This window comes from Phalangium opilio, unplaced genomic scaffold, assembly GCF_054372755.1.
Source record: "Phalangium opilio isolate 3A_F unplaced genomic scaffold, DU_Popi_V2 ptg000209l_1, whole genome shotgun sequence".
NCBI classification, from domain to species: domain Eukaryota; kingdom Metazoa; phylum Arthropoda; class Arachnida; order Opiliones; family Phalangiidae; genus Phalangium; species Phalangium opilio.
In genome coordinates, this window is record NW_028324217.1 from 13,734,219 (window position 1) to 13,756,989 (window position 22,771).

The window sequence follows — 22,771 nt, forward strand, 5'->3', positions numbered from 1 at the left end:
GTATCACACTTTGCAATGGCTGATGCGGCATCAACCACCACTAACATTTGGAAATGGAAACAGTAGGATTATTAGAAACTTTTAACCCCCAAACCATTTCGCGGAAACAGTATTCTTCCAAGCTTAACGCCTACTTCATCGCTAATGGACTAAAAGAAGAAGATCGCAAGCGTGACGTTTTAATGACTGTACTGGACAATCAATTATTTGCGTTATTAGCGGGACTCGTTCAACCTGAAGATCCCATTGATATCGCGTACGTCCAGTTAGTGGATCACTTCAGCACTTATTTTAATCCAAAACCCTCGAAAGGCATCTCTCGCTGTAAGTTTTACCGACGGAACAGACTTCCGGGTGAAAGCGTGGTTTCATACATTTCGGACTTAAAGAAATTATCGGAAAACTGCGACTTCAGCGCCAACATCAAGTCTGTAGTGTATTGAACTTATAGTGAATTAGATGGCGCCCCAAATTCTGTCGCGTGAGCTAGTAAGTTATCCATAACGATAGACTTTCCCTTCACTTCCCTCTAAGACCTCATCCGAGGCACATCATGTATAACCCTTTTTACTAGTATTAAACCTTTGTATGATTATACGACGAGTCTAATAATTTACCTCAATTTGGAATACTACAAATGGCAACGGAGATGGGATCTCAATTCTAAAACAATCAAATATCCCACTATCGAATCCACATCAATCCCTGAAACGAGGGAATTCAAGAAAACACAAAGGATCACCTTTTTGGGAAGTCATACGCGTAGCCATACCGCGCTTCGCCTCGAGAGGTAAACCCCCGCTCTCCTTACAAAGGAATTCACTAAGCCTAAGCCTAACCAGGGGCCACGCCTAAAGGTAACTACGCTATACCGACAAGGGAAAACGGTGGAAGCTCAACAGATCATTGGAACTTACGGGCTACTCCCTCAGTTTGATGAAAACAATGATTCTTGGTCAAAATATGCTCTCCGACTAGATGCTTATTTTGTAGTGTTGTGTTCGGTGAGTTAAGTAATCGAAGTGCGTTGTTATTTAAACATATTTATTGCAAGTACAAATATACTGCGCGTCTGGATAATACTAATTACAGAGTTAAAATCTAATCTTGTATGCTTCAGCTCGCTCCATGTTACTGCTGTTAGCGCCGTTCATATTTCGCGCCCTTTTTAGTTAACTACGAACGCTAACAGGTGGCAGCACAGCCATGTATGTTGAGAAGGAGTCGCCTCGTGCGAGAGGGAAGGAGCGCCTACGCGTGTTACGGGCATTCTCTGGTACGCGGTCGCCATGTAAAGTCATGTTACAATAAAGACCTTTTCATTTTTACTTTAATCGCTTATTTTGTATTGATTCGTAACTAACTCGCCTTAAGACTATCTTGACAAAAACGTAATAACATCTCAGAAGTGGGATAAACCAATAGTTATGGGATATTTATACAAATGAGTTAGATTAAATTCGATTAAAAATCACCACGGAAAACCTCTACACGAACGACGATGAAAACGAGGCGCCGCGTAGACGAAAACGTACGAAACACATTGACGACGATTTTTAACGCCAAGGCTTAGAAGATTAATGTCCGGAGAATCAAACGAACCAACGCAAATACGAAAAAGTAGTAGGTGTAGAACGAGAATAAATTATAAATCTTTACAAAATACTGGGAAACGGAGAGTCGACGATAATTCGTGCACGGACGGAACAAAAGACAACACGTGTGGTATAGCAAACGACATAGCGAACACACAACGAAACGAAACGGTCTCTTATGAATCGCCGGACGAGTTCGACTTAGCCCCAGAAACGAACGACGAATTTGAACTATCCTACGAACGCGAAACAACGAACGATAACTTCGAAACCGTAACGAACGACAACTTTGAAAACGACGAATTTGAACTATCCTACGAACGCGAAACAACGAACGAAAACTTCGAAACGGTAACGAACGATTATTTTGAAACGGTAACGAACGATTATTTTGAAACGGTAACGAACGAGAACTTTGAAACGGTAACGAACGACAATTTTGAAACGGTATCAAACGATAACTTTGAAACGAGACGAGCGAAGGCTGATAAATCAAACACGACTCAAGAACAACTCAACGTCATGGCAGGGGACAATACTAACCAAACAGGCGCTGGTAATGCAACGGCAAGTACTCCTCCAGGGTTTGTTTCTATGGCTGTTTTTCAAAAGTCAATCCAAGGTGCGATTGCAGCGACGGTACAGCAAACACTTGCGGCTACGATTGGAAATCAGGCTAACATGCAAGCTACGATACAGGCTAGCGTACAAGCAGCACTAGCAAACAATACGAATCAAGGGGTAAACACGAGTAACCAACCACCTGCTGTTAACGGAACCTCCAATCAGAACGTAGAACACCATCATTGGGGTGAAACTAGTAAGGCTATTCCAGAATTCAATCCAGAAAGCGCCCCCCATCAAACCATGAAGATGTGGATAAAGAAGATAGACGATATGGCCAGAACGTATAATTGGCCAGAACGCATGATAATAGCCAATGCTCTCCCACGACTTAAAGTTAGCTCACAAATTTGGTTTGAATCTCTAGACTGTATGGTATCAACGTGGATTGAATGGAAAGACTTACTGATGAAATGGTTTCCCGAGACGAAAAGCGTCATGAAGTTACACCGAGAATTGGAGACTAGGATCCGAAGACCAGAAGAAAGCTTCACTACGTACTATCACGACAAAGTAGCAAAGTTAAGACAGTGTGGAGTAGCGGAACCAGATATGATTGAATATATTATCACCGGATTAAATGATAATGAACTCATAACCGCGTTAACAATGAAAGACTTTAATTCGCCCCCAGAACTGTTACAACGTATCCATCAATTGGAAGGGAGACTGAAGTTAACTACACATAGCGACAACGGGAGTAAAACGACTTTCACCAATGAGAAGTACGGGACGGATAGAAACAACTATCGCCGAAATTACGAACACGGAAAGGCCAATAGTTACCAAAACCACGCAACTAATTATCAAAACCATACAAGCACAGAAGGGAGGAATAACTACCACAGAACGGTATACACTCAGCCTCAACCGATGTTTCAACCGATGTACAACGCTCAAGGTCAGCCTCTTTGTTTCAACTGTAACACCTACGGACATATTTCACGGGACTGCCAACAACCTCAAAGGAAAACAAGATGCGACAAATGTAAACGAACGGGTCACGAAGCCAAAGATTGTAAAGATAAACAACCAGTCAAAGAGAATCTCCTTGTTGAAAATAACACGCAGATAAACGAAGACAATCAGAAATACTTTATGGACGCTACCATAAATGGTCACGCAATAAAATCGTACGTGGATCAAGGGAGTAAATGTGTCATAATCCGAGAAAGTACGGCTAGAGAAATGGAACTAGAAATAGAAACAGTCGAAAATGATTGTGCTATCGGAGGGTATGCAGGTAACGGAAGTACAAAACCTGTTGGAATCGTTAAACAAGCTCAGATCACGATAGATCAAGCCACGGCAAAGACAGATGTCCACGTTGTCCGAGACGATATTCAAACGATTCCATTACTTATTGGACAACCAGTAACGGAGCAACCACACATCACGATCATCAAGAGGGGTAATGTTGTACGACTCTTCACAGAGACGAAGGAACCAGACGATGAAGATTATTGTCTAAAAAGAGTAGAGATACCAGACTTACCACCACCCACTCTAACCTTATGGGCAAAAGAAGCGACGGTCATACCAGCGAACTATGTTGGTTTTGTAAATATATTATCTTGTCAAACTGAAATGGAAAAGGATATCTACATAGAAGGGCAAATGAGATTTGTACCAGGAAAAGAGTATTGCATCCCGAGGGGTTTATATCATATAGACAGAGAAGGATTTACACGAGTTCCAGTCGTTAATGTATCTGGAAATGAAGTTACCATCAGTAAAGGAGAGAAAATTGTCAGAACCGATGATTTCATGCCATCACGCGAGGAACGAACCGAAGTAGCTGCGCAATTTTCCGATCCCAAACTAAGAGAAATCAAAGAAGTATTGAAGAATCTATTATCTTGTCAAACTGAAATGGAAAAGGATATCTACATAGAAGGGCAAATGAGATTTGTACCAGGAAAAGAGTATTGCATCCCGAGGGGTTTATATCATATAGACAGAGAAGGATTTACACGAGTTCCAGTCGTTAATGTATCTGGAAATGAAGTTACCATCAGTAAAGGAGAGAAAATTGTCAGAACCGATGATTTCATGCCCATCACGCGAGGAACGAACCGAAGTAGCTGCGCAATTTTCCGATCCCAAACTAAGAGAAATCAAAGAAGTATTGAAGAAAGGCGGTAAATTAACGAATCACGAGAGGAAGGTTAGGGACGATTACGTCTTACGACACGAACGAATTTTCAAACGACGGGAGGACGTAATAGAAAATATACGGAACGATCAAGCAAAACAACGAATACGATATAACGAAAAACGCGCCAAAGCCACAACGTTCGATCCTGGAGATCTGGTGATCGTCGAACGCGAACCACAAAGCACAGGTGTACCCCAGAAAACTGCAGCGCGATACAAGGGTCCGTATATTATCACCAACAAATTGAAGTACGACAGGTACGTCATTGAAGAAGTTCCCGAAAACCAAAGAAACAATCGCTTCTATCGCAATACGGCCCCTATTGATAAGCTGAAACGATTTCCTATCATCGACAACGCTGACGACACCGATGATGCTTCAGACGAGAATGGATCTGAATCTCCTCACGACGAGCCAGAGACTCCTGTACCAGACGCCGATGCGAACGAGGTTAGAAGAAGGGTCACCCCACCCAAATCAGGACCCCAGATTGTGGACCAGTCAAGTACTCCAGACACCAGCGATAACGAAGACGAGATCACGACCAGACGTTCTGTACGCAAACCCAAGCGACCGTCATATTTGAACGATTATAGTTTATTTTAAAAACATTTTAAGTTTTCACAAAAACAAAACCGAAAGAAGAACAAACAAAAAAAAGAGAAAAAAAACAAATGATAATGTTCCTAGAAACTTTTCCTTACGTCAAAATGCTCCGATTTTACTTGTTTCCCTTTTGTTAATAACGCACGTTTCTTTTTGTTTGTAACGTATTATTTTTTTTATATTTTTGCTGTTGTATCATTATTTTTAACGTTTTCCATTCGCATGTCCGCCATAATCAGGCGATTATTATGTTGTCAGGATTGGCCGAATGTTAGCGCCGTTCATATTTCGCGCCCTTTTTAGTTAACTACGAACGCTAACAGGTGGCAGCACAGCCATGTATGTTGAGAAGGAGTCGCCTCGTGCGAGAGGGAAGGAGCGCCTACGCGTGTTACGGGCATTCTCTGGTACGCGGTCGCCAAGGTTCTTATAGAAACTTCGTATTATAAGGTTGGCTTATAAAGCCGTTTTTTAAAACGAAAAATCTGGCTCGAAAAACGGGGGGCAATACTTTGGTTTTTTCCCTTCTTATGACGTGGTTGGATCCCGGGGAACCAAAGGAAACAAGACTTCGCGTTTGAGCATCCTCTCGAATAATGGCCCGTTCCTCCTATAGGAGGAAAGTTAAACGCGGGAAGCCGGGAACCCAGTAACGACTCGAGTGCGAAGTTTGGCCGGGGACTTGCCGCGTCCTGCGGCGGTTCACCGCGGTTGGTTAAAAATGAAAATTAAAAATGTCGAGCTTTGAAAGTTTTTCAAGTTTCAAATAACGTAAGAATAAACCCCTTTTATGCTAATTTCAAGCAATACATGAGTGGTATTACTATTAAACTCTAAATTTCATAAATTATAGCGACCAAGGCTTAGCTCCAACTTTCCATTTAAGAATTAAGATTGAACATCAATTCAATTTGTAATCTGCCTAAGTTCAGACTGCATCTCATTTTAAGTTACAGCTGAAATAAAATGCCTGGCCTGCGGTGCTCCGTGCTTGACTGTGATAATTCATTAATAAGGACAAAAGGTATATCGGGAGAAGAAACTGGAAAAGCTCACTATGTAGAAACAGAATATTTATAATTCTCAGATACATTTGTGATAAATTTGGTTCTACAGTTGATACAGTATTACACTAGCGTTTTTAGGCTAGTCAATAAATTTTATTGTAAACAAAGTGTCCTAATTACAACACATGTTAAAGCTAAAGTATGTGATAATTTTCTAAATTTCTACCTCATTTTTGTTAAAAATAAAATGGACTATTCAGAGCTGAATTTATAGAATCAAAAATTAAGAAGTTACATATTCATTTAGGTCTACTGTGTTAAGAATTTGGAAACGTATACGTTATAATATGCAATAGAAAAATATTCCACTTCACGCATTTTGCTAAGACAGACATTTTTGAAATCCGCGTAATACCCCCAAAAATCTACTTTCCAAAGGCTGTTGGGATCCAGCTACGTCACTCGCGACTGCCCGGAGAGGAGAGAGAATTTTCCTTTCAGCGAGACGTTTTTTTTCGCAAATAAGCACCCGTTGCGCGGTCGCCATGTAAAGTCATGTTACAATAAAGACCTTTTCATTTTTACTTTAATCGCTTATTTTGTATTGATTCGTAACTAACTCGCCTTAAGACTATCTTGACAAAAACGTAATAACACTGCTGCTTATCATATGTTGTTCGGGGCTTTTATACTGTTTTCTTATCAAAGGTCAGAGGTCTATTCTTATCTAGTGTTGACTTTTTTATTAGATGTAACATGTAGCAAATCAAATCACTGAAGCCGGGAAGAAAGCTGGTATTTTACGTACTGCACTCTCTGCTGCCACACATGATTTACTGGTAGAACTCCTTCATCCCGAAGATATCAGAAAACAATCTTACGATCAATTAGAGGCTATTTTGGAAAAATAATTTGATACCAAACCCTCCAGGATAATAGAGAGATATCATTTCAACACTCGGGATCGCCATGAAGGTGAATCAGTACAAACATACCTCACTGAGCTCAGGAAAATGTGCAAACATTGCGAGTTTCCAGCGAACATCCTAGATGATTTAATTCTCGACAGGTTAGTTTGTGGAATCAAAGATCTAACAATGCAGCAGCGTTTATTCGCTGAAGTCGAAACTAAAGGTATGGCTTCAACTAAACTTACTTTGGACAATGCAAAGAAAATATTGCTCGCAATGGAAAATGGTGCTCGACACTCCCAGCTTTTGCAACCTCAGGACGGACAGGGAGTACATCAACTCACCAACTTCCCTAGAAAGCCAGCACATCGCAAACAACATAAGAAAACTGAAAGGGCTAGTACAGAAGCCGGCAGCATCAATTCAAGTACAACCATACCGACACCTAGAGGTCAATGGGTACAAGGATGATTTCGTGCAGATGTAAACACCTGTACTCAATGTGCTGGAATTGCACACAGTAATAAAGATTGTAGATATGTGACCGCTACATGCGCGCTATGCAAGAAGACTGGACATATCGCCAGGGCTTGTCTCAAAAAATTCCATACCCCTACCAGCACAGGTCCAAAGAAGAAAAATCAACCTTCTAAAATAAACCATGTAGCGGCGGATGAATATGATTGCCCGATTTATCATTTGACGGAAAAACCTAATAAAGACGGAAATCACTCAGGTGACATGGCACATCAAGTCTCTCAGAAAGACACCATTCCACCCCCAACGATATAACTCTTCAAATCAATGACAAACCAATATCATTCGAAATTGACACAGGATCAGGTCACACCATGATCACTGCACGCGAGTATCAAGAATTGCCTCATGCGCAAGAACTTGAACCTTTCACGCACAATCTCCGATCTTACTCAGGAGATGTTGTCGAGATACTTGGTCAACTCCAGGTTATGGTCAGCTCTGATACAGTACAAGACTCACTTCCAGTCTTAGTTGTTAATGGCCCAGGTCCGAACCTTTGTGGGCGAAAATGGATCTATTCAAATCTACAAATCCTCCCCACGCCTCGTAGCTCAGATGTTCATGAAATATCTCAACCTCCGGCTGACGCCTCACTGGAAGAGCTCACCTTACCAAATATTCTCAAAAAGAATGAAGAAATTTTTTCTCCGGGAGTAGGAAAGCTGAAGGGCATCAAGGCTCATCTGTATGTCAAAGAAGATGCCATTCCAACCTTCTGTAAGGCTCGCTCCATACCCTACTCCCGTGCTGACGCGGTTGACGCATGGAGAAGGAAGGCATTATCGTCGGAACACACTACTCGGAATGGGCATCACCCATTGTTCCGGTACAAAAGCCAGCAGGGTTATCCGTATTTGCGGCGATTTCAAATCCACACTCAACCCGTACTTAAACGTGGACAAATACCCCCTCCCAAAACCAGAGGACCTATTTGCTCGCCTGGCTAGGTGCCGTTTACTTCTCCAAATTAGATCTCAGAGAAGCATATAACCAAATTGAACTTGACGAGGCGTCTCAAAAGTATGTCGTCATCAACAGCCTTTTTGGTCTTTTCCTTTTTAAGCGCCTGACTCAAGGGGTCGCTTCGTCATCCGCGATTTTCCAACGTATCATGGAAAATCTTCTGCGAAACCAGAAACAAGTCCTCCCCTTTCGAGATGACATCCTGGTTGGGGACGGTCCTTGAAGGACCACCTAATGACCTTGGATCGCACGTTAACCATCTTACGGGAGGCTAACCTCAAACTCAAACGGGAGAAATGTCAATTCTTGGAAAACCAAGTCGAATTCTTGGGACACACCCTTGACGCGCAAGGCCTACACCCCCAAGCGTCAAAGATGACGGCTATCATGGACGCGCCTACGCCGACTAACTTAGAAACACTCCGTTCCTTTTTAGGACTTTTAAACTATTATTCGCGATTTCTGCCGCACAACTCCACACGGTTGGCACCATTGTACGAACTCCTACAGAAAACGGTCGTTTGGCACTGGGACGCGGAACAAGACACTGCCTTTCAAGACGCAAAGAACACCCTTCGGGACTCGAATCTTCTCGTTCATTACGACGTAACGAAGCAAGTCATATTGGCCTGCGACGCCTCCCCAGTAGGGGTTGGCGCCGTCATCTTCCATGAAATTGATGGTCTCGATCGGCCTATTGCCTTCGCTTTTCGCAGCCTGACGAAGGCGGAGAAAAATTACTCGCAGTTGGATAGAGAGAGGCTCTCGCGATAATTTTCGGAGTGAAGAAATTCCGGGATTATCTCTATGGCAAAAAGTTTATACTTCACACTGACCATAAGCTCTTGGTCACTCTACTTGCCAGTCACAGGCAGATACTGCAACTAGCTGCTGCTCGCCTTCAAAGGTGGGCATTGCTTTTAGCAGCGTACACCTACGAAATCAAATTCTAATCCGGCATTCATAATCAGAATGCGGATGCTCTCAGCAGATCGCCACTTCCAATCTCATATCAAGAAACACCAACTCCTGCGGAATATGTTTTCACGCTCAATCAAGTCACGTCAGGCCCTTTGACAACAAAAGCATTGGACAAGCTAACTCAAGAAGACGTCGAACTCGCGAAACTACATGACTACATGAGAAGTGGATGGCCTTCAGACATAACGGACGAACACATGGCAATTTATCATCGCCTGCGCACGGAATTATCCAATTTCAACAACATTCTCCTAATGGGAAACCGGGTAATCATTCCGCGGAGCCAACGTCAAGACCTATTGCGAGAACTTCACAGTTCACATCAGGGCGTTGTCAAAATGAAGGCCACAGCACGTTCCCGCTTATGGTGGCCCAAGATTGACGACGACATTGAGAATCTGGCACGAGGCTGCCATTCTTGTCAACAAGAGTCCTCCATCCCTGCGACAACCTATTATCCTTGGCAACCTACCTCCACCCCTTGGGAACGCGCTCATGCCGATTTCGCCGGCCCATTGGATGGCAAGTACCTCTTCATCCTTTCCGATTCGTACTCGAAATGGTTAGAGGTGGAGATCATCCGTACAACGAGCTCGGAAGCCGTTGTGTCATTTTTGACAGCACATATGGCAAGATTTGGATTGATTCAAACCTTAGTAACGGACAACGCCACTTGTTTTACTAGCAAAGAGTTTCAATCCTTCATCGCGCATCACGGCCTCCATCATAAATTAATTGCACCGTATCACCCCGCTTCAAACGGGCAAGCAGAGCGGAGTGTCCGCACGATTAAATCAAGTTTGCGAAAAACGCGGGGCACCGCAAACGAGGCCGCAGCCATTATCAACAAGGGACTGAAAACACACAAATCAGGATCTCTTGAAACTCGATTAGCAACCATCCTCACGTACCATCGTATAACCCAATCGTCGATCACCAATCGGCTTATGATATCATGTTCGGGGGCCGCGACATCATCACGAGGCTCGACCTGTGCAACCCGTTGAAACGGCTCTCACATCCGATCTTAACAGAGGACACCACGACACCACAACAAACTAAATCAGGGAACACAAAGTTCCACATCAAGGACGCAGTCTATGCAAGGAACTTTGGTCAAGGCCCAAAATAGTTTGAAGGTATCGTCACAGCCCTCAAGGGCAAACTAATGTACCAAAACGAAACACCGCAAGGTTTCATCAAGCGTCACCAAAACCAATTACGAGCTAGACATCCTCAAACCGAAGCCTACAAGTCCGGATTACCGCCTGACGCCCACATTCCACACTTTCCGTCTACGCCCATGGCGCCATCAAGGGACCAACAAGCTCCCCAGCTAGAACCAACAGTCGTTCCAGCATCTGCTGGCACTGTTAGCACTGTTCCAGAGGCACCACCAGCGGGTCATAGACGTACCAACTCAACCGCACGTACAGCGCACCACCGTCCGACTGAAGCAACACCAAGATTACCTCCACGCGTAAGAAGACCGCCGAACCGCTTAAACCTTTAAGAACTTATTATCTAACCCCACACGTCATACGCTTGACATATTAAAATAATTCTGTATAATGTTAAAAGACTTAATTGTATTGGTAACTTAACTCTCAAAAAGGAGGTACTGTAGTGTATTGAACTTATAGTGAAATAGATGGCGCCCCAAATTCTGTCGCGTGAGCTAGTAAGTTATCCATAACGATAGACTTTCGCTTCACTTCCCTCTAAGACCTCATCCGAGGCACATCATGTATAACTCTTTTTACTAGTATTAAACCTTTGTATGATTATACGACGAGTCTAATCATTTACCTCAATTTGGAATACTACAGAGTCCATGATTTTAGACCGAATTATGATGGGCATCAACTATGAAGCGATGCATCGGCGCATGTTAGCTGGCGAGGATGAAACTAATTTCAACTTGGCAGCCGCGACTAAGGCACTTCTGTCAATGGAAATAATAAATAAAGACGCGAAAGAACTGAAATCCTCCATACCGCAAGCGGAAAATCAGCACGTCAACGCTGTTAATACTTTTAACAAGCAACAAGCCTTTAATCGGAATCGTATGAGACCTCCGAAACTATCAAACACACATGAACAATCCAACGTGAATCATAATGTAAATCAGAACGTGAAATGTGCCAGGTGCACGAAGACTGATCATGTGGGCACGAACTGCCCTTACATCAATGCAGTTTGTGGTGGCTGTGGAAAAAAAGGACACTTAGTCGAAGCTTGCTACTCAACTAAGCAAGACAAATCAGCCCCCCCCCCTTACAAAAATTGTTTGTCTGTTTTTTGGCTGCAATACAGCCAAAATTATAATGCTACAAACTGACTGCTTTAGGGTAGGAATTCGACTGAAAATGTTTCATTTTCAGCCTATTCAGCCTGGCTTTTCCAGCCTACATCCAGCTCCTATTCAGGGCTGTCAGTCCAGCCCATTACGGCCCATTTTCAGCACTAGTTCAGTCCAGCCCAATACAGCCTATTTCCAGCGCTATTTCAATTAATTGCTTTACAGTCCATTTCTAGCTCTGTTCCAGTCCATTCGAATACAGCGCACTTCCAGCGCTATTTCAGTCCAGCCCAATACAGCCCACATGCAGCACTATTTCAGTCTAGCCCAATACAGCCCATTACGGCCCATTTTCAGCACTAGTTCAGTCCAGACCAATACAGCCTATTTCCAGCGCTATTTCAGTTAATTGCTTTACAGTCCATTTCTAGCTCTGTTCCAGTCCATTCCAATACAGCGCACTTCCAGCGCTATTTCAGTCCAGCCCAATACAGCCCACATGCAGCACTATTTCAGTCTAGCCCAATACAGCCTACTCCTGTGCTATTTCAGACCATCTCAGCCTACGCTTTTGGGCTACGAAACAGCGTCCCAACAGCCACGAATTAGCCTACAGCAAAAGGCTATAATAATAATAATAATAATCTAGGCTTCTTCTACGAAGGGAAGTCCACACTAAGCCTGCGGCTTGTTTACAGGTGGGTCCCTTTATATTGCATAGAGGGGTGATGGCTAGCCCCTATGCCACAGCTAACCTACAGCGCCCTATACTAACTATTACCGTTAACCTCTGCAAGTTTTGATGGAAAGGAGAAACCGGGTTAGACCGCGGAGGAGAACTGCTTTTAACAAGCGGGGAGAGAACTTGGAAACTCTACGCTGAAGGATTTGTTCCCAGATTTTAACCCGGTGCCACAGTCCGAGATCGAACCCGGGATCCTCTTGCTGCGAGGCGAAAGCGCTAACCGCTACGCCACCCCATTTCAGCGTTGGCAGTTTCAGCTTTGGCAGCCTAGGCTTTGGGCTTCGAAACAGAGACCTACCAGCCACGAATTAGCCTACAGCAAAAGGCTATAGTTTCAGCTTTGGCAGCCTAGGCTTTGGGCTACGAAACAGCGTCCCAACAGCCACGAATAAGCCTACAGCAAAAGGCTATAGTTTTCAGCTTTGGCAGCCTACGCTTTTGGGCTAAGAAACAGCGTCCCACCAGCCACGAATTAGCCTACAGCAAAAGGCTATAGTTTCAGCTTTGGCAGCCTACGCTTTTGGGCTTCGAAACAGCGACCTACCAGCCACGAATTAGCCTACAGCAAAAGGCTATAGTTTCAGCTTTGGCAGCCTACGCTTTTGGGCTAAGAAACAACGTCCCACCAGCCACGAATTAGCCTACAGCAAAAGGCTATAGTTTCAGCTATGGCAGCCTACGCTTTTGGGCTTCGAAACAGCGACCTACCAGCCACGAATTAGCCTACAGCAAAAGGCTATAGTTTCAGCTTTGGCAGCCTACGCTTTTGGGCTTCGAAACTGCGACCTACCAGCCACGAATTAGCCTACAGCAAAAGGCTGTAGTTTCAGCTTTGGCAGCCTACGCTTTTGGGATACGAAACAGCGTCCCAAAAGCCACGAATAAGCCTACAGCAAAGGGCTATAGTTTCAGCTTTGGCAGCCTACGCTTTTGGGCTACAAAACAGCGTCCCACCAGCCACGAATTAGCCTACAGCAAAAGGCTATAGTTTCAGCTTTGGCAGCCTACGCTTTTGGGCTACAAAACAGCGTCCCACCAGCCACGAATTAGCCTACAGCAAAAGGCTATAGTTTCAGCTTTGGTAGCCTACGCTTTTGGGCTAAGAAACAGCGTCCCACCAGACACGAATCAGCCTACAGCAAAAGGTTACTGTTTCAGCTTTTGCAGTCGGCTGCAATGCAAAGACATTACAGTCAAATACCAGCCGGCTTAATTTAAAAATAATTTGCAGACTGTAACCCAGCTTAGTTTCAGCTACATTTACAGACAAATTTTTGCCCGATCAGCCTTTGTAGTCAAATTACAGAAAACAAAAAAGGCTGATTTTTGGCTGTAAATTGCTTGCAGCGCAATACAGTTCCCTAACAGCTTACTTCTAGCCAGGCAGCCTAAAAACAGCTCAGCTGCGTTTTAAAACCAGCCAATAATTTTAGTAAGGGCCAAACGAGGCAATGGTAGGAAGAAAACAATGGACTATAATAGTGGAACTAACAATGTGGTTGAATCGTCCGACGATGAACCCATTTTACCTCACCAAGAATACATTATGTATAATGATGGCACTAACCACGTTCATGACTCCATGGATGATACTATCGCGCCTATTCAAGAGCAATATCTTTGCCATTTAGAGCCTGAGAATGGGCGAGAGACTCACGTCAACCTCAGAGACGACGAGGCCCCGCCTCCTGAAATCATCTCCATCAGCGTCAATGGGAAACACCTACCATTTAAAGTAGATAATGGTTCCGGATTCACGATAATATCGGAATCTGTGTTCAACAACCTATCGGGAGCCGGCACGTTACAACCATTCCCGAAACGGTTAAAATCTTACACCGGCAACGATCTTGATATTCTCGGTACATGCCTAGTCACCGCCACATACCATGCTAGAACCTTTGCTTGTGATCCAAGGACTGTTGAATGATAGTAATGCAAGTTTAGTTTAAGAATTAAAATAGTTTATTAACTAACTGTACAGCATGATAGCTACATGTCAACTGACGTTACAATCAATCCTTTTGCCTTCAGGTTATCCCCTAGGGTCAGAGGTCACCTTACGTTAACGATTCCTATTGGTCGGTCAAGGGGTGACCCTTGACCTCATTATAACAAGGACCAGGACCGAGCCTATGCGGACGAAAATGGCTGTATTCAGCGCTAGCCATTTTACCATCGCTTAACGAATTAGCCGTCAACCAAACGAGAGTGGCTTCAAGCGAACCGCTACTGCACCAACTACGGCCGAACCGTTAACCTTGGATGACGTAAGATAAGGACCTTGGTGTCTTGGAAGCAAGTGGTTTACGGTTACGACCAGAAAAATGCAAATTCCTGCAATCCTCCGTGGAATTTCTAGGCCATGTCCTAGATGAAAAAGGGCTACACCCGCAGGAAGCGAAGCTGAAAGCAATCATGAAGACACCTGAACCTCAAAATCTGGAACATTTTCGTTCTTTCGTGGGCCTTCTGATGTAACTACGGCAAGTTTATCCAAGACACTTCGACCAAGCTTGCTCCTCTTTACGAGCTCTTTGCCAATTCCTCACAATGGCAGTGGACGGAAAAACATAGACTCGCATTTCAAGAATCCAAATCAGCTCTCGCCCAATCCAATATGCTCATCCACTATGATATTTCCGAGGATATTTTTTTGGCCTGTGATGCGTCACCCGTTGGGGTAGGTGCCGTTATTTCCCACATAGATGGCGGTAAGGAACACCCTATATCCTTCGCATCGAGGACCCTAACCAAGGCAGAGCGTAACTACTCGCAACTTGAAAAGGAAGGTTTAGCCATAATATTCGGGGTTACGAAATTCAAAGACTATTTATACGGTCGAAAATTTTACATACAAACGGATCACCAAACATTAGTATCGTTACTAGCGGCGCACAAACCAATACCACCGATGGCGGCAGCCAGAATACAACGTTGGGCCACCCAGCTGGCCGCATACTCTTACGAAATCCACTTTCGCAAGGGTACCCTAAATGCCAATGCAGATGCCCTAAGCCGTCTGCCTCTGCCGATCACGATGGTGAACCACACGCCGCTACCCGCCGAATATGTCTTCCTCCTATCGCAGATCGATTCATGCCCCATATTTCGGCCGTACCGTACTACCGAATACGCAATGATCTATCCAACCTGAACCATATCATTTTGATGAGAAACAGAATCGTTGTACCCATTGTACACAGACAAGCCTTAATGACGGAACTTCATAGTACCTATCAAGGGATCGTCGCGATGAAGTCTATGGCTCGATCCAGATTCTGGTGGCCAAACATTGATAGTGACCTGGAAATGCTTGCCAAAGGTTGCCCGCAATGTCAAGAACATGCACCCATGCCTAGCACGCAACACTTGCCCTGGCCTCCCAGCGTTTCTCCGTGGGGGAGAGTCCACACCGATTTCGCACGTCCAATCAATAATCAGTACATTTTAGTCACTGTAGATTCCTACTCCAAATGGATGGAGCTAGACGTGACAACCAACACAGCAAGCGCGTCCGTCATAAGATGTCTTCAACAACACATCGCCAGATTTGGCATAATGACCACCCTGGTCACGGACAATGGCACATCTTTTACAAGCCACGAGTTCAAGGAATTCACCAGATTGTAACATTCACATTCATAACTCCCGCCGCCCACTACTCCCGCTAGAGCGCGCCATGCTCTACGGGCTCTCAACTCCGATTAGGAGAGGAAAGAAAAACATTCTTGTTCCCGGCCCTTTAGTACGAGGCCGCATGTAAATACCACAGAGATAAAACCCACAATAAAAATCAGTTAATGTTATTAGTTTAACCCTCATTTATTCAATCGACTAACAAACACTACAATAGGGGATAGAGTCAAAGGCCTTAGAGAGATCGAGATAAATAACATCGACATTATGCCCTTCATCTAGCCAACTTGTCCATTGGTTCGTAGCAGTAAGGAGGTTGGTTACGCAAGAACGTTTAGGGAGAAACCCGTGTTGGGCTGCCCTTACAAAAATTATGGGCTGATTTCAAAACGCAGCTGAGCTGTTTTTAGGCTGACTGGCTAGATGTAAGCTGTTTGGGAACTGTATTGCGCTACAAGCAATTTACAGCCAAAAATCAGCCATTTTTGTTTTCTGTAATTTGACTACAAAGGCTGATCAGGCTAAAATTTGTCTGTAAATGTAGCTGAAACTAAGCTGGGTTACAGCTTGTACATTTTTTTTAAATTAAGCCGGCTGGTATTTAACTGTAATATCTTTGCATTGCAGCCGACTGCAAAAGCTGAAACAGTAGCCTTTTGCTGTAGGCTGATTCGTGGCTGGTGGGACACTGTTCCTTAGCCCAAAAGTGTAGGCTGCCAAATCAGAAACTATAGCCTTTTGCTGTAGGCTAATTCGTGGCTGGTGGGACGCTGTTCCTTAGCCCAAAAGCGTAGGCTGCCAAAGCTGAAACTATAGCTTTTTGCTGTAGGCTAATTCGTGGCTGGTAGGTCGCTGTTTCGAAGCCCAAAGCCTAGGCTGCCAAAGCTGAAACTATAGCCATTTGCTGTAGGCTAATTTGTGGCTGTTGGGACGCTGTTTCGTAGCCCAAAAGCGTAGGCTGCCAAAGCTGAAACTATAGCCTTTGGCTCTAGGCTAATTCGTGGCTGGTAGGTCGCTGTTTCGAAGCCCAAAGCCTAGGCTGCCAAAGCTGAAACTATAGCCTTTTGCTGTAGGCTAATTCGTGGCTGGTGGGACACTGTTCCTTAGCCCAAAAGCGTAGGCTGCCAAAGCAGAAACTATAGCCTTTGCTGTAGGCTAATTCGTGGCTGGTAGGTCGCTGTTTCGAAGCCCAAAGCCTAGGCTGCCAAAGCTGAAACTATAGCCTTTTGCTGTATGCTAATTCGTGGCTGGTGGGACGTCATTTCGTAGCCCAAAGGCGTCAAATATAGACTTGCTGTATGATAATTTAGGGTTATATGAAGCTAAAATTATAGTAATTTTAAATACCATACATGATAAACAAATAATTATACCTTATAAGGATTAGAATATATTGGTGAATAAAAGTACACATATTCAAAACAATGTTATGGCATTTATAATAGAGACCTTTAAACCAACTTAAAACAGTTTTATTCAGCCTCCAGCGAATTTATCAAATCACAACAGTAAATTTTACTTTTATCTCGAATATTAACTAAAAAGCATGGATATAATATATCTTTTAATGGTATTAAAATTTTCGTATCATCTAAACTTTTAATCTCCTTCACGGGAAATTCGATGTTACCGATTTCTTCAATTTGAAAAGATTGATAACCTAAAATTTCTAGTTTCATAACAAAAGCAAAATATTCAGTGTTGCAAGCGTAACATTCATATTCGTGATATTCGCATGCTTTCGATTTCTTAACAAAATATATAATTTTGCCATATCCTGTTGTACTAGCGTCAACATATTTTACTGTTGAAGAGTCATGTTTCATTTCAGAATGTCTAACACTATTGTACATGAATTTTTTAATCTTAACTTTTTGAAAAGTCTGAATTTTACCTATGCTATCGGTGGCATCCAACAACGCATCTCTCAAATCAAATGGCAAATCATTTAAACTTTTATAAGTACCCACAGCACATATATATTTGGAAATAACTTCAGCTATCTTATATTTATTTTCATGGTGAAGCATATTTTTACAAAACTCTTCAACATCCGTACCTTCATTTAATGATGCCATCATAGTAGGTTGGTTCAATATGTATGATAGCGAAGATGAGATCTGAAGTTCGGGGTGCTGGGTGCCATGAATCATTCTGATTAGTTTTCCATTCAGATCCTCAAATGGGAAACATGACGTAACCCAAGAAGGACCCAAATAGAGAACATCGTCAGCTAAATGAATTAATTGATGTATCACTGCAGTCATGAATTGAATTCCATAAAGCTCTTCAAACATAGAAACATATTGAAGCATTAATTTATCTACAAAATCTAAATCTCGGGGCGTGATTGAACCCTGATTCATAATAAATACACAGGTAACAAATAGGATATGATGTTTAAAATAATTTTGTGGCAAAATATCATGTAATATGGGTATTGAATAATATAAGAGGAAGTTTTTAAACTAATCTTTCCAGTAATTCATATCTTTTAATTGACGTGGTATTCTTTGAACATGAATTGGGGGTCTGATCATGGCTAACCTTTCATTTACGATATTCTTTACTTTGGTTAGGGAAAATAAGCCGTCACTATGCTTTCCGTCAAACCATAATGTGCAAAGTTTTTTAAATACACCAAGGTAAACAGTGTGCATAACATCAATTGAGGTTGATTTAATGATGTCGGGAACTATCAGTGCTAACACTGATGGCCCTTTTATTCCAAATATTTGTTTACCATCCCTCGTGGCTCTAATCGCGTGTTCTAAAGTTTCTTCGTGTGTTCTTTTGGGTCCCTTAAAGTTATCTCTGTCAAAAGTATAGATATGTTTATGCCCACGGTTTTCAGTTCGGTATGTCTGACCCCTTTGCATACATTTGGCACATCCATATTCACCATTAAACTGGTGCATATTCAAAGCTAAACATTTTGCAGGCAAGTCACAAGTACCACATAAAAGAATGGCCTTAACTAATACTGGTTCTACCTGATTGAAAACATTAACGTGAATTCCATTTTTCATTTCACTGAATGAATGATGAAGTGGTTTTAGAAAATGATTCATGTTTGGCTTACTTTTCCCAAACCATATACCCGCAATTATTATGTTTTCGGTTCGATTTCTCTTATGAGGTGGTAATTCATTTATTTTTAAATATAATGGCCATAACGAGAAATTTGATGAAGAAAAAAGTTTAACTCCATCAGTGTTCCACATAAATGAAATGATATGCTTGGTTTTTAAAAAACCATTCTTAACAAACTCTTTATAGAGCAAACCATCATAAATATCTTCAATATTATCAGGAGCTTTTTTAGTTCGATTAAACCTATATTCTAGATCATCGAGAAATCCTTTCCTTAAAAACATGGCTTGCATTTGAGGCAAGATGGAAATTTCTACAAACAGTGATGCGTCAATCTGATATGATCGCTTTACCAGGCAACGTGGGCAAATGTTATTTGGTTGAAGATCTGATAGGCATACATTACAATAGCGGTGAATAATTAGTGGTATTTTAACATGGGCGAAGTGTTTCTTAAACAAATATAGTGTTGTCTTTAAGGAATTGGGCTTCAAACAATGAAGATTAATGAGCAAAAGTAGATCTGTTAACGCTGATCCCGTTAAAGAGTGCCGCATAGCAAACAGCAATATTGCTAACATGCTCTCTCCCAGACTTAAATTTAAACCTCGGTACAGTTGACTATCATGATCATCCATTTCATCTTCCGAAAAAGACTCATCTGCTGATGATGACATACTTAAGCTTGGTTCCGAGTCACCTGGAGAATTTAATTAACGCTTGAAACATTCCCTTAAAATGTTGTCTATCCCAATAGTACACTTTTACCATTAAATAAATTATTGTTGTCATTTTCATCGTAATTACGAGTTCCAACGTTCACATATGGGTACATTTTACTGATTCGACTAATATTTTTGAAGCATCCTAGGAGCGAAGGCACTCGGCGTCGCCCATCAGCTCGTCGGGACATTTTTTATTACTTTACACGCTGACATTCTATAAAGAAAGGTTTTTAAATATCTGGCCGCCATTTTAAATGATGGCAACAAATCGATCCTGAAAGACCATATAGCCCGTCTATAGGTTAAAGGAATCCAGTGTACTAAATATTTGTGAAATCGGTTGAAACTTACGGACTTTCTTACAAAGAGAAGATTTTTTACATTTCTGGGCGCCATTTATGAAGATGGCGGCGGATTGGAAAAATCTTTCTTAGTACGCGCCTACTACTTACGAGTAACGTTTCTCCAAATTTTCAGCCTTCTGGGGCCAGAGGTTTGGGCTGGGCGATGATTATCAGTCAGTCTGTCAGTCAGTCAGAACTTTGATTTACATAGATATAGATGTATAATTAAAAAAACAGGAAAAGACAAGAGAACTACTCTTGAAAAAATAGCAAAATATAGGTTGCAAATGCTTTGAAAGTAATAAGACAAGATTTACAAAGGAGCTTTGGTTTAATTATAACCAAAAGTTCGTAAAATATGTTACATAAATTTGTCACTGGAAACTGAGAGCTTGTCTCGAAGTGACGTAAATGAAACGTCATAGATTCTCGTAAAGCTACGCCTGATGAGGCCCTGTCAAAGGCTTAGTACAGACTAAATAGGAAGATGGAGTAGAAAATCGCGTGTAGTCAATTCTCGCGTCGTTCTCGAACTAGCTCTCATTAAGTCTCTAGCATTTCGAAATATAGGAAGTGTCATACTTATGGAACGTAATCTTAGAAACATATGCTATAACTTTAAAACATCACAGACTTCCCTGACAAATATTTTTAGAGGCTTCCATAGCTTTGTTGATATATAACAAAACCAAAAGTGAGAGCGCACAAAATATCAACTTTTTCAAAAAATAGGAAAATATAGGAAAATTATCGAAATTATAGGAACTAATAGGAAGACATCCAAAAATAGGAAAAATTATAAAATTTTTGGAAATGTGGTCACCCAGCGCAGGTCTATGGAATATGTTTGTGCACAGGTGTATAGATTGTTTTTGTACACAGGTCTACGTAATAATTTTTTAGCCTAAGTCTTCGGAATCTATTTGTATTATTGCATCCACTGTGCTTTGCACGTGAAAACGACGAGAAAGCAATTTGAGTTGGACTGGGCGTTGAAGCAATCAAGATTAATACTTCTATAATAGATTGTTAGGGTCTTGTTAGTTCAAACGTGGTAACTAATATACGCGCAACACCACAAGACTTAAATGGAGCGCCTGCTTTTCAGTATACGTTTTAAAATACTAGTTTCTAAACAGTTTTAATTCATATTAGGACTGAAGTGACAGATATTAATAAAAACTGTCTTTGTACACAAAGACGCGAAAAAGTAAGAGATAAGTGTAGAAAATTAATTGTTTGAAGTTACAGATATTCAAATTTTCATTTTTGAAGACGTGATTATAAAACATCAATTATTTTTAAAAATTTCTTATCTTAGTTTTTCTCACAAAAAATTTCAGAGAAACTACCTTGATACTACTGTTTATTTTCGAGAAATATTTGCTTCGAGGAAGTTCAAATACTCGGATACCCGAAAAGTAGAGCTAGAAGTATTTATTTTTATATTTCAAAATTGAAAATATTGCGAACCGAAAATTACATTCGCCCTTTGACTGTGATGTAGTTATTAGAGTCAAAAGGATCTGTAGCTTTGAGAGATATACAACACGTCAATTTTTGAAACCTCGAAAACTTAAAAATAAACGAACACGTTTTGTTAAGTTTTCATGCTTGTTTTATTTTGTCTGCTATCAACAATTTTCTGCCCATTTTATTCTCCTTATAGGCCCGAATACTCAAACTAACTCTAAAATTTTAAAAAGAAAATAAAATGCATACGTTTTCTATTTTTAAAATGATGCACATGTTTAAGGATAAAATATTTTACTTAAGGAATTTTGGTGAAAAAAACTAAGATAAGAAATTTTTTCAAATAATTGATGTTTTATAATCACGTCCTCAAAAATGAAAATTCGAATATCTGTTACTTCAAACAATTAATTTGATATTACTTTTTCGCGTCTTTGTGTACAAAGACAGTTTTTATTAATATTCGCAAAGCTTTGATTACTGCTTTAATAATTCATAAATTTTTACCTCTCCGAGTGACGTATGTCACGGAGAGGTATTACACCGGCCGTGTCTGTCTGTGTGTCTGTCACGCCCCACGTGACCGCGTTCACAGTTTGCGTCTCGGAGCAAACGTGTTCCCAATTTCCGGACTGCATTGACAGTTCACGGAAATTTGGGTTTGTCTCCTCTGGCTATTCTACTTGAGTTCCAACACCACCAGCTTTGGTTTTCGTCCACTCGACATGGACACTAGTCTGTACTTCCTAGCTTCCAAGCACAACCATCTTCTGTTCTTCGTCAATTTCACCTTGACACCAGCTTCTATGCACCACCATCTTCTGTTCTTCGTCAATTCCACATTGACACCAGCTTCTATGCACCACCATCTTCAGGTCTTTGTCCATTCCACATGGACGCCAGTCAGTCCATTCTGGCTTCTTTTCCTTCGTCATCGTTTGGTTTCAAGATATACGCGGCGATCGGCTAGGGTTACGAGAAACGTCTAGCCTCCTAATGGCAGGGCTTCCACCATCGGTTCACGCGAATGCGTTTTTATCTATTACTATAATGGAAACGAATCGT

The 22,771-nt window shown here is 41.9% G+C and overlaps 2 protein-coding genes across 2 annotated transcripts; one reads left to right on the forward strand and one right to left on the reverse strand.

The window, feature by feature from the left end:
- The first annotated feature begins 4,983 nt into the window (after positions 1 to 4,983).
- On the forward strand, positions 4,984 to 8,195 carry LOC149620742 (uncharacterized). Its single transcript, XM_089855539.1, has 2 exons — positions 4,984 to 5,406; positions 6,740 to 8,195. Exon 2 carries the CDS (start codon positions 7,004 to 7,006, stop codon positions 7,370 to 7,372), a length of 369 nt encoding a protein of 122 aa, XP_089711665.1. The 5' UTR covers positions 4,984 to 5,406; positions 6,740 to 7,003; the 3' UTR covers positions 7,373 to 8,195.
- A 9,795-nt stretch (positions 8,196 to 17,990) lies between these two features.
- Positions 17,991 to 19,999, reverse strand: LOC149620743 (uncharacterized). Its single transcript, XM_089854585.1, has 2 exons — positions 19,933 to 19,999; positions 17,991 to 19,864 (listed from the first exon to the last, which is right to left on the reverse strand). Exons 1-2 carry the CDS (start codon positions 19,997 to 19,999, stop codon positions 18,540 to 18,542), a joined length of 1,392 nt encoding a protein of 463 aa, XP_089710711.1. The 3' UTR covers positions 17,991 to 18,539.
- Positions 20,000 to 22,771: the final 2,772 nt, after the last annotated feature.